The 12,375-nt window shown below is 44.5% G+C and overlaps 1 protein-coding gene across 3 annotated transcripts in view; it reads right to left on the reverse strand.

Annotated features, from left to right (window-relative positions):
• Positions 1 to 12,375, reverse strand: part of LOC105188026 (furin-like protease 1) — a 509,265-nt gene that overhangs the window by 30,024 nt on the left and 466,866 nt on the right. For 2 of the 3 annotated variants that reach the window (XM_019843557.2, XM_019843556.2), the window contains exons 8-11: positions 10,782 to 10,899; positions 9,840 to 9,921; positions 8,235 to 8,445; positions 5,427 to 6,155 (exon numbers count right to left, since the gene is read on the reverse strand). In XM_019843557.2, coding sequence (XP_019699116.2) covers positions 5,427 to 6,155; positions 8,235 to 8,445; positions 9,840 to 9,921; positions 10,782 to 10,899 — 1,140 coding nt within the window. The remainder of the gene's footprint in view (positions 1 to 5,426; positions 6,156 to 8,234; positions 8,446 to 9,839; positions 9,922 to 10,781; positions 10,900 to 12,375) is intronic. The other variant, XM_011149235.3, reaches the window with a different exon arrangement.

Below are 12,375 nucleotides of genomic sequence, written 5' to 3' on the forward strand. Positions count from 1 at the left end.
TCATCAAGGTAACAAAAGTTGGGGCATTGCAACAGTATATTTTTGAGACTAAATAGAGTAAAAAGGTCTAGTACCATTTTTTTCTCCGACAAATAGTTATTGAAATATCGTAAGTAAAATATTCAAAAAATTATCAAATTTTTCAAATATCTCAAAAACTATTAGATAAATAAAAAAATGTTTCAGGCAAAAGTTGTTCAAATTAATTGGTGGAAAAAGATGATATAATAAAAAATTAGGGTTTCTATTTAAAAATTTCAAGGTGACCTTTCTATAATCTTGATGACGTTGTTCAACGTCATATTGGTATTGTCATATGATGCGTCACTTAAAACCCTACAACTTCTGTATTTTTTTCTATCTTGAATATTTTCAAAGTTATTCAGGTGGCCTATTTTAGGTGTGTTACCTTATATAGCCTTCACTTTGTAATGCATCGCGATAATTTTCTACGTGTTGCGATTAACTCTCAGTATATCATTATGATGTCGATTGAAAATTAAAGAATTCATTCTATTAAACAATAAAGTCAAATTTTCCCTTTCTTCTTCAAAATATCCCCGTTATCGTTGTGGGAAAAAATTGAAGCTACGAAATATCAATCGCAAATATACGGAACCGTTTGAGAAAAAAGTTCAAGGACCGAAATTAGGTCTAAAAGACCTTATTGATATGTCGAGCATTGTGAGGTAAATTCGCACCACTTATAAAAAATCGATTATTCGTGAATATATACTACAAGTAAAACAAAGATACTTTTTAATTTTAATATCAGGATTGTCCATTATTTATTGCAGAATTCTTTTGTGAAGAATGAATATGTTAATATTAATACTTCGCTTGCAGAAACAGCGTGTACAAACGCGTACACGGCTTCGAATGAACTTATTCGAATGAACTCTCCCGAAAGAGTTAATCGTCGCGCCTGGAAATCGGAATCGACGAAAATTGCGAGCGAAAATTAGCGGTCGAAAATCAAAGCGAATTCGACTTGCCGCGATTGAACTCTTCGCGTGCGCGTTTCCTTTTTTCGTCGCTTTTGCACGAGCGACGTAAACTGCCGGTTGTCGTCCATAACAAAGTCGTCGTTAAAACGTCTCCGTTACGGGGACGTAAGGTGGCAGTAAAGCCGTCAGACGTCGCGACGCTCGGACGGCTGTCGTTTCGCGAGAGAAGTATCGAAGAAATAACTTGCCAACGACTGGGCCGAGGGAAATGAGAGGTCGTTCGGCGGGGAGAAGGGAGTAAAAATGTCAAAAGTCGATCGAAGCGGTGTGGCACGACTCCGTAAGACAATGGGATGTAAGGGCATTGTGCCTGAAGGGTGCTTCAGGATCGTTAGCGTGCTATAGGCGGGCAGAGGGGGGGGGGAAGGCGGGAGCGGGCGAGCCTCGATAATAATGCCTCAAGAGGCGGAATTCATTTTGCGAGGCAAGCGAGCGAAAAAATTTCCAATCACGGCGGAAATTATTTAGCAACGGATAACGGACGGATGGACGAACGAGGGGGAGTCGCTCGATCACCGTCGTGATGAGATTCGTTCACGACTGTTCGCGCGAGCTTTCACCCGGCTTTTCCGTTTTACGGCACGCGTCTGCGGTTTTCGATGGCGGTGCGCGTCACCGCGTACCGCTGAATTTCGAGCGATTCGAGCTCAGCCACACGGTGATGTAGAATTCGAGAATTCGGTAAGGAGATAACGAGCCTGTCGCTTAACGGCGGACGCCATCGCGGCTTGCGTGATTGGAGGATTTCATCCACATCGTCGCTCCGCGCGGCGGACGAAAATAGTTGTCGGATCGTTAATATCGCGGTATTTCTCGAATCAGGATATAAAAATAATGACGTCGTTGTGCAAAGACACGAATGAGAAATAAACACGGAATGGAAAGCGCGAGAGAGACGCACGTATAGGGTGTAACATCAACATGTGAGTCAGTATGACGGGTTGCCTGCCTATACGAATGATAATACAGAAAAAGTCACTCGTTGTTAATAATAATTGTGCAGTACTCTCAGTTACGACGAGTGCAACTAACTTTGCACTGTGATCGTTATAACAGTTTATCGACCGTTTATGACAGGAGTCGAGCCTTATTGAATTAAAAAAAAAAATGTTTAAAAAAGTGAAACTGAGAAATAAACACTACCGATTTAAGCAGAGTGAATAAGAGTAATAGTTAAGGAGATAAATAATACAACATATTTTCTTGTTTCACATAATTTCCTAATTTCTTTCTTTCGTTGGAAAGTTCGATAGGAATTGGGGATTAGAAGAAACGGTATAGAAATATTTAAAAGTCTTATATACCAGATTCCATTCATATTTCTACAAAAGATCGCTTCTGATCGATAACAACTATCAAGCCCTATTTTCGATAAAAGAGGCGACAAGATACAAGACTACAATGTTCCGAAAATATGTCGCTTGATAAGTGTCGATTAAGTTGCAATCAATATTTATACTGCGTTTCTGATCGATTCATACCTTTGCGATTTTTTGCAGAAACATGGATGGAATATAATATATAAGATTTCTAAATATTTCTATACCGTTCTTTTTAATTTTTAATTTCTATCAAATTTTCCAACGCAAGAAGGAAATTAAAAAATTATGTGAAACAAGAAGATACGTTATATTATTTATTTCCTTATCTATTATTCTTATTTACTCTGTTTAGATCCGTAATGTATACTTCTCAGGTTTACTTTTCTACATATCTTTTTTAATTTAATGAGGCTTGACTTCTGTCATAAATGGTCGATAAACTGTCACAACGATTACGGTACAAAATTAATTGCACTCGTTATAACTAAGAACATTGCAAATATCATTATCAATAAAGTCAACGGGTAACTTTTTCGGCAACCTCTGCATTATCCTGTCCGAATGAAAGCAGGCAACCCGTCATACTGATCTGTATGTTGATGTCGCACCCTGTACGATAGACAATTTCTTTATCAGCGAGGTCAAGCGGGATGCGCAATTTTGTCCGACGGAGGCCGACGGGGCGATTGGTATTTCGTCCACAAAGGTAATTATAGGATACAAAGTGTTACACACACGGGCGCGCGGCGTATTAGATAGTCGACTCACACGGAGGCGTGCGCGGCTGCACACGGAGCTCATCGATAACCAAGTCATTGGAAGTTTTGATTGAAGGCCACAGCGTGGGGGGTTGCCGGCCCCGATAAGTTTTCCTATTATCGACCTGCCGTTCTCTCGTAAGGAGTCTCGATTATGGCAACAGGAAGAGACGACGCACCGATTGCGTCAACATGGAGAAAAATCTGTCGGCTGGCACGCAGAGCGACATGCATAAAAATTCACCTCGCTTCGTCCTGCGCCGTTCAAGAAGCTTCTCCGAAATTTCAGGGTGCAATTTTACGAAGAACGTGATTGGTTCAAACTCGTGCACACACATATACACACATACATATATATAACAGTCATGCAAAAGTCGTGTAACATACGAACTCCGGTCGGAAATCAAATACTGCCGAGTGCAGCGTGCTTCTTTCGGGGCTGCGAAAGCGCACGGTGTGTCTCCAAAGCTTGTTAATCAAATGTCAAATTAACGGCCGTATATCAACGATCTACCTACAACACTGTTATCTCGGGCAATCTGGTGCATCGCAGTTACCAACCAGCGACAATGGAACGTTGACTTGCGACATTAGCTATGAAGATAACGTTGTGTGTTGCGCGCATAAAAGGCGTTTCGCATGAGGTGATCCGAGAAACATGGAAACGTCAGCGACGGAGCATCAGCAGAAATTTGCATTTTTTCAGCCGAGAGGGACAGGCCGCGCGAGTAACAGAGAAATACGCGCAAAAGGATCACCCCACGTGGAACGTCCTGCTCCTCGCGCGTGCACGCGAGATGAAAGGAACGTGAATAACGTGGAAACAAGCTCGTCCAAAGCGCTACGTATTAATGGCCGTGGGTAATATACCCGACGTGTACATGAACGAAAGTAACGGCGATTACGGTGCGGTCGCGATCACCGAAACGGCTAACAAAAGGGAGAATACGAAGCCAAATTCCATCAGATCCGTTTAATCTTCGGGCTTTGCAGCGATACCGGCGTCTCTACTTTCCACGCTTCGTGCGGGAGCGCGGGCGGACGCGCGTGGACGCGAATGGATAACGATCGGAAGCTGCGAAACGGTCTCTTTGTCGTCCTACAAAATAGTGCCGTCGGGCGACGCTAGCGTTGACAGATCGACGTCGTTAGTGTTTGCCACGTGTTTGCGTGATTACCTATACACGCGCCGACGACATGTATTTTCCGCCGTAATACTTCGTCAAAGCTTCGTCTCGGGCTGATTATCACGTTGTGTACGATATACCGGCGGCGTTTTAAAAAAAGTGTTAAGGATTTTAAGATAGTACTCACAAATTGGAAGAAAAGCGTCATAATAAAGATAAATCTAAACTTAATATTGTCGGAGTTATGAACAATTATTTGTTATTTTTAATTAAAGCAAGTGACTTACTCGCTCCCGATGCTTTTGTGTTCTCTGATATAATTTGTTTACGTCATTTAATAGCGAAAGGAGCACCATGCTTTAAAGGAATCCCCACAAAAAGTTTTCTTCGCTCTTGCTCGGAATGTAAACAAACTTCTAGTTTTTGTTCCCATTTATACACACGCTTCATTCCAAGTGATTATTAATCACACGTCTTCAGTGAATAGTTGCAGAGAGCTATCATAAAGTTTTCACCGAACGATAAGAGTGATGAAAAAATTAATAAGTAAAAGTAATAAATTAATTAATAAGTTAAATAATAAAAAATAATAACAAATTAAATAATACATTTTTTAACAAATTAATTAATATTGAAATCATTAATTTAATTAATATTACTGTTCATAAAATGATTAATTTAATTAAAATAAAATTAAAATCATTAATTAAATTAAATTAAAATTAAAATCATTAATTTGATTAAAATAATTGTCCATAACTCCGACAATATTAATTTTTCGACTCATGTTTATTAAGATTCTTTTCCTCCATTTTATGAATGTTATCTATTCTTAAAGTCCTGATCTTTTTCTTCTTTTAAATACCCCATGCATCACGTTTGCTAAATTTGATATTTTTATATAAAATATAAAAATTTTTATATTCAATACTCCACGCTGTTTGTTCGACTCGATCGGCTGTGTGTATGTGACAGGTGATAGCGATACAATGAACAAAACTCGCGTGACAAAGAGATCGCGTATAGCTAGCGGAAAAGACGAAAAGTAATAGCAAGACAGACTGTGAGAAAAGAAAAACGTGCCGCTTGAAACGACAGTATTTCGTCGGCCATCCAATTCCATCGCGACGGTTCATCGCAAAGTCAGCCTCCGATCGTCGCCATTGGCGAACAACGCGTCCCGCTCGCGGACGTCTAGGTGGGTACCTATACCCTTGTCCATGTTCCTGGGGTCAAACTGCTCGTCCTGCAGCAGGTCGAGTCCTTTGGCCCTTGTGGCATGCTGCTGTCCGACACCGCGAGCGCCGCCGGGATAAACCGGATAAAGCTGTTGGATCTTGGGGTACTGCTGGAAAACCTCCGGGACCTTGTTAGTGGCCTCCTTGGCCGGCGGCTCCAACAAGATCAGTCCTCTCTGGAGGGGCGACGCGGTCACCACGTCGACGATCCTGTGTCTGCACGTGGCAGCGGTCTGCGTCCTCGCGGTCGCGGCCGCTTGGGTCGTCGTGCTGGTGACCGGGCTCGGCGTGCTCCGGCCGCGCGGCCTCGACGTGATCAAGCGCATGTCGCCGGCGACGGCGGGGCCTCTGCCGTTGGCCCCGGTGAGCCCGCGGAGGGTCTGAGCGGTCGGCTTCGGGTTCGGCCGACTGGCCGACTTGCCATTTTTGTGCTGGCCGCGAGCCTTTCCCTTCCGCTGTGACTGTATCTGCGCGTTCACCACGTAGGGCGGGCTCAGATTGCCGGACTTGTCGGACTTGTGCTGCGCCTGCTTGCCCTTCGCCAAGGCGTTCTGGCTCTTGGAGAAGCTGGTCTCGCGCGGCTTCACGAACGGCCGCCTCGGCACGTTCATGCCGGCCGGGTTGTAAAGCGCGTACTCGGTGCGATCGGGCAGCGTCGACGTCCCGTAGAAGATCAACGCCCACTCGTGCAGGGTGGCGCGTCCTTGGAGTCCAGGGTGCGTCCAAGAATGCGGCGTAAAGAAAGCGGACGTTGCGATTAGAGGGGATGCACCGCGGGCGGCGGGGAGGAAGCCGGAAGCGCGTAGCGATTTTACGCGCTCGCTCGCTCGCTGCGGAGGACACGGATACGCCGGGGGTCATCGTGTGCACGGTCGAGGGGATTACACGTCGTTGGGGGGATGTTCGGCATCAAACCTCGATAATTCGCCGGCCGTCGTAGCCGTAGCGAGATTGCGCGCCGCCATCTCTCAGTCGTCTCGCGGCGCTCTTAAGCGCGGGGTTAACGAGGATCCGCGCAGCGGCGGGATCGACGGGAACAGTCGAGGAGATCCTCTTCGGGTTCGATGGCGCATGAACACGTCGCGCTCGGGGGGAGTGAAATACGCATCCACGGGGTGCTTGCGGCGGTATAAACAGCGGGATGGATTAAGAGCGACCCGAATACCCCGCGGACCTCCTGCCACCGGGACAAGCCGCAGTCTGCGACGTTGCGGAGTCGCAGGCTCTAAGACGGTGCAGTCGAGGCACATAAGCGCGTAAGGAAGTTTACGTAGCCATCGGCTTTGATGAGCGAGCGAGAGATCGAGGCCGGAGTGCTTTTCGCGCTCGTAGCTCGTCTGGAGGTCGCCGATGTGTTCATCGCCGTCGTCGTCGTTTCCTCGCTGCTATTTGCCGTTGAGGGCCGGGCGGGAGGCGGCTCCCCCCCTCTCTGTACAGCTTGAATCCGGGAATTATCTGGCCCCGGGGATAATGCAGCTTCTTAGGTGATCGCACGAGCGGGGCTTACGTAAGAGCCCTCCTGCTAGACGTCCTAGACATGAGCCGTTCTGCGAGAATGCCGCGGGACCTGCCAGCAACTACGGCCTCGCATCGCGAAATGCGCATGCAATGCTAGACATGTCTAAGCCATTCCGTCTGGATGACACGTGTGCGAACGGATTAGTTCTTTGTTACGCGATTTGTCTGTCTTCGCGGTTGCGAGAGTAACAGCGAGACTTGGCTCGGGAGACGCGGGAGCTGATAAGCGAGAATCGCGGACTCGCCGATTTCAGCGCTTTTCTTCCGACGACGACATTCGCGACCGGATGCGACTTGCAGGATGCAAGCGGCGGATGCAACTGGCAGGAATAACATAGTAACCGTGACCTTACGGCGGCGACGCAGAGAGACGCTCGAGGGAACTGTTGTTGCGGGGAATTCTATTTGAAATTTAGATCAGAGGACGACGCTGCGCTGCTAATGCCGGAGTAATCTCCAAAGCCTTGTCTTTGACGTTTGAACGTAAGACTGCGCTTCTGCGCGAGCACGTAATAGCCTTCGTATGAATATCAGTTGGCAATAACACGCGCAGCCAAGCAGCAGCCGATGGTGCTCGAAGAAACTCTCAACGGGACAAAAAGGACAACGAGAAGGAGAGGACCATTTTGTCATTGAGAACGCCCGAAACGTTCGGTCGGCGAATTCGATTCGTCGATCGTCATCTCCCTCCTCTCTTATTAATTTCAGCATCAGTTGATAGGACGAAGATGGAGGTGACGATCTATACCTGGGAAGATCGTCATCTTACGCATTTCGGCCCGTGATTTCTCGGCGCGTCAAGGCAAGGCATCGCCCAAAATCATTTCCCGTTAAAAGTCGCCAAATTTTCGGAACTCGATGCAAGCTACAAAAGTTACGGATAAAGGCCGTCAACGTGACAGGCGCGTGGTTCTTCCAGTGTTAAAGGGAACTTCCTTAATTAAGAGATCCCCATCAGGGAATTACTCGATCAGCTAAACAATTCCCCGATGACCGCGCGATATTAGTCTCAGCAAAGGGTGAAAGACTTTAGCAATATTAATTATCAGCGAAGAAAAGGGCGAAGAGTTAAAAATGCAGACGCAACTTAATTAGCATCGCGCTCCACAATTAGTATCGCGGGTGCTCTTTCGGGGATGCTCAACGATCGCGCATTTAGTCGCGCCTCGTCGTTAATTAGGCGCTCCGCAATTACGGCGTGAAAAAAAAGAAAGGAAAAGAGAAAAAGGAACGCAAGGCGCAATGCGACGTGGTCGTGACTTACCGAGGTATCGACCCTCATTGTGGATTTCTAATCTCCAGGTGCCGTGCGGTCTCTCGCCCCACGTGTGCACCGACATGAACGGCCATTGGCTGAAACCGGCCTTCGAGACGTCGTGCGGCCTCTTGGCGAGAAGAGTGCTCTTCGTGCCTTGAGGGGACGTTAGCTGTATCTGAAGATCCCCTCGTCTCGTCGCCATCAATGATACCTTCGCCTGCGACAAGCGAAACGGTATCGTGCCATTATCGTCAATCGCGTGTACTATCCCCGTTCGCATCGCCGGCACTCTCGCGCTTTGTCACGGGCGGCGTTACTAAGCGAGCTAAAATGGACGAACGTTCGCGTCGTGAGTTTCGCCGCGGGCACATCTGTCTCCTTGCGACTGACGCGATTCGACTCTCCGCGAGAGATTAGTGCGCAGATTAACCCTTTGCTGCACAAGTCAATATATATGTGATGACACCTTTTTAGCTGTCGCTTAATGTCTCTTAAATTTTAGGTTAAGGTTTCTTGTCATGTAATAAGTTTCTACGGGATCCTCGAATATTATTCTATGCACAAATCATGTCGTACAACCGTTATTTCGCATTAATTATTTGTTATAAATAAAATAATTGCACAAATATTCCTTTTTCCTTCAAAAATCATTTTTGGAAAAATTTGGTGATAAACACGTACGGAAAAATGTATATATTTATGTTTTTTTAGTCGCTGATTGTAAACCCGTTGTCAGATTTTCGAAATTCGAAATGGCGGATCCAATATGGCGGACCGTAAATTAAAAGTTTTTCCAATTTCTATGAAATTTGGGGTTTTTGGGGTTCTTTGGGTCTCCGATTACGAATCTGCTATAAGATTTTCAGAATTCAAAATGGCGGATTAAAAATGGCGGACCGTAAATTAAATTCTATCCGCCATATTGGATCCGTTATTTTGAATATTTGTATTTTTGACACAGGGTTCGTAATCAGTGACCCTAAAAACACCCGAGTGATAAGTTTCAAACGGATCCGGTTGACTTTGAAAATTCCATCCGCCATATTGGATCCGCCATTTTGAATCTTTTATTTTTGACACTGGATTCGTACTCAACGACCCCAGGAAATCCCGAATAACAAGTTTCACAAAATTATATGCACTACAAGAAAAAGGATTGCAACAAAGGGTTAGAAAAAGGAAAAAAAAGAAGAGAGAGCGAGAACACGGGGCGTATGCGTTTTTATGCGAGCGATCTCTTATATCGTACCGCCAATAATCAAATAAAAGCAATCAACTTGATTTACTTGTACTCTCCTTAATACGATTTGGATGCGCGTGCGCGGTCTGATAATTACGGCTCGCTGGCAGATGCGGTCGTTAATAAGCCGTAAGTTAATTCGCCGACAATCGAATAAGCAAAAGCACTTAGCGTGAGTATAGTTCGCCTTTAGTTTTCCGTAGGCGCGTCGTGAAGGGATGTCGAATAAAGGCTGAATAAAATTTCGACGTCTCTCGAGCGCGACCGCGAGAATGTCATTCCCCCCCCCTCCCTCTGGAGCTCCGCCGGCGCCTCGTTGACGCCGACGAAGTCCTCTAATTAGCGATGTCACGTGCGAGCGCTCGACTTACCTGAACGTGCTCCAGGAAATTAACGCCGCTGCACTCCTTGACATGTAAGTCGAGACTCAATTGACTCTTTGGCGGTATTGACCTAGAAGGTAGACGAAAATTCGGGTCAAGCGTTCACATTCGCACGCGCGCCGGCTTCTATCGTGCGGATACTTTTGCGAGCGGCTATACACGGTGCTCCATTTTTCCCGTCTCGACTGTCGCTTGTGCCTCTCGGTCAATCGCGTATTATTTGTTAAACTGTATCCTCTGAATCGCCACTTGCCGCGTGCATTTTTCACAGTAATCGGACATTGTTTCAGCAAATTCCAGCCGGACAGGTAGGATTGTTTTTGTCGTCGAAACGTCCGACTATGCGAGGGGAGAGGGGTCCGCTTGAATCTATATTTATTTCAATATTTCCGACTCTTGCCATATTTTTTCCTGACGCGATAAAACGGCGGGTGTTATTATTATCGCGACCACTCGAAGCGTCTCTCGGAATCTCGAAGAACTTTTATCTCCGATAGACTCGAAGGAGCTTAACTCGAGAATGATAATACGCTCCGTCCGATGCATCGTGCGAATTGCGACCTGTGTCCCCCCCGGTAGTTACAACCGTCGGCGATGTAAATGGTGCATTACACACGGTTATCGGGATTCTCGTGCAATGTCGAATGACTAAAGCCCGCTTGACGATAGCCGACATGCTCCAACGCATCCGTAATCTGCGAGAGGCATGTCTGCCGCCCTCAAGGGGCGGATAGCGATCTGTACGGTCGAGTCAAATCTCCATTTACTCCAGTTTCAAAACGCTTTTCATAAGATCGATAGATTCCCCGTACAGCCGTTACATCTCCCTCCGTGTATCGACATTCCGACGCTAAGGAGATCGTCGATATTAGAGAACTGCTCTTACTCAAGGGCGTAACTTTCTCCCTTTCCTCCTCCCCGGGCACTTACCTGCCAGAGTGCGGCGCCGATACCTCGCATCTGTGCTGCTCCGGGACGGTTCTCCACCTTTTCGCTAAGCGTACCATGGCAGTGGCGTCCATCAGTCCGTAACCGAAGCTGTGGCTCACTGTTGAGTATACAAATTCGACCGCGATGTTGAATTGATTCTTCATCTTTCCTTCGTGCGACTATATTCCGCATGTGTTAGGAGTGTGATTTAATTTTTAAGAGTTTTTTTCTCAAAAACTGATTTACTTAACCCTAGAGATGTGCGAACTATTTGAATTCGAATCGAATCGAATCGAATCTAATGTAATTCGATTCGATTCGAATCTGAATCCCTATGATTCGAATCCGAATAATTCGAAAATTTCGAATCGAAGATTCAATTACGAATCAAATATATTAGCGTGCATTATATTTGCATGCATCAAGTACAAAACGAGACATCTGGGCCTGTATGTTTGAACCCTTAACTTGTAATTAACTTAACTTATAATTAATAACTTAATTATAAATTACTTTAAATATTTAAATATATATTTTACTTTAAGATGATATTATAATATCAATATCCCCTTTCATATTAACCTTCCATCATTATGTGTATATTTAATAGTCATGTTAAATTTTTTAATGATTCGATTTGATTCGAATTCGTATGAAATTTCATAGATTCGATTCGATTCGAATTCGAATTAAAAAAATGAGATTCGATTCGATTCGACATAAAAATTCTTGATTCGCACATCTCTACTTAACCCTTTCACTGCTGAATTAACTTCCCTTGGGAAAATTATTAAAATGTTTGTCTTACGTTTTTTCGCGTTAGAAAAGATTTAATACTCTTTGAGGGTAAGAAAAGATTTAATACTTTTTGAGAATTTTCTCACTGTGTAAATCGAGGAACAACGTCTACATCTTCAGGCAGAATTGTGCGATTTGCAATATGATCTTTCGCTAAAAACACGGCAGAAAAAGGGTGTCGAATTCTTCAAAATTTAGGACGCATCGTGTTATCAACATCTTAGAAATTTCGGCGTTCAAATTTTCTCTATGTTTGAGTTCACATATTTATGCGAATGTTCTTTTTCCAAAATGAAAATCATAAAAACAGACAAACGTTCATCTTTGAGCGATGCATCACTATCTTCGTTGATGCGTACTACTTCTTCCAAAATGTGGATATATTATCCTTAGTAGAATCGACATGTAAACGAGCAAGAAAATCCAATTAATATTTCTATAAAAATTGGCCATTTTTCGCTCTGTACTTATTCTTCCTCTTTCGTTTTTATATTTCTCACGATGTAGGATTTCGCTTTCCTGTTGAGCCATATATTTCATTTTCATTAATTTTTAGTGGAATAGGCCTACTGAGGAGACCACTTAAAAAAAACGCATCAACAATACCTCATGGGTGATGTGGAAATCTATTGGCAAAACTTTAATAATTATATTCTTAATTATTGTTATCTTTATATTATTATTAAAGAGAATTTATTATATTAGAAATAAAAGCGTAATATTTCATCACCAATGAGAGTAAGAATTATTTTCTAAGGATAAATAAATATTTTATTATTGATTTGACGGAGGGTGC

This window comes from Harpegnathos saltator, unplaced genomic scaffold (genome assembly GCF_003227715.2).
Source record: "Harpegnathos saltator strain DR-91 unplaced genomic scaffold, Hsal_v8.6 scaffold354, whole genome shotgun sequence".
Classification (NCBI taxonomy): Eukaryota; Metazoa; Arthropoda; class Insecta; order Hymenoptera; family Formicidae; genus Harpegnathos; species Harpegnathos saltator.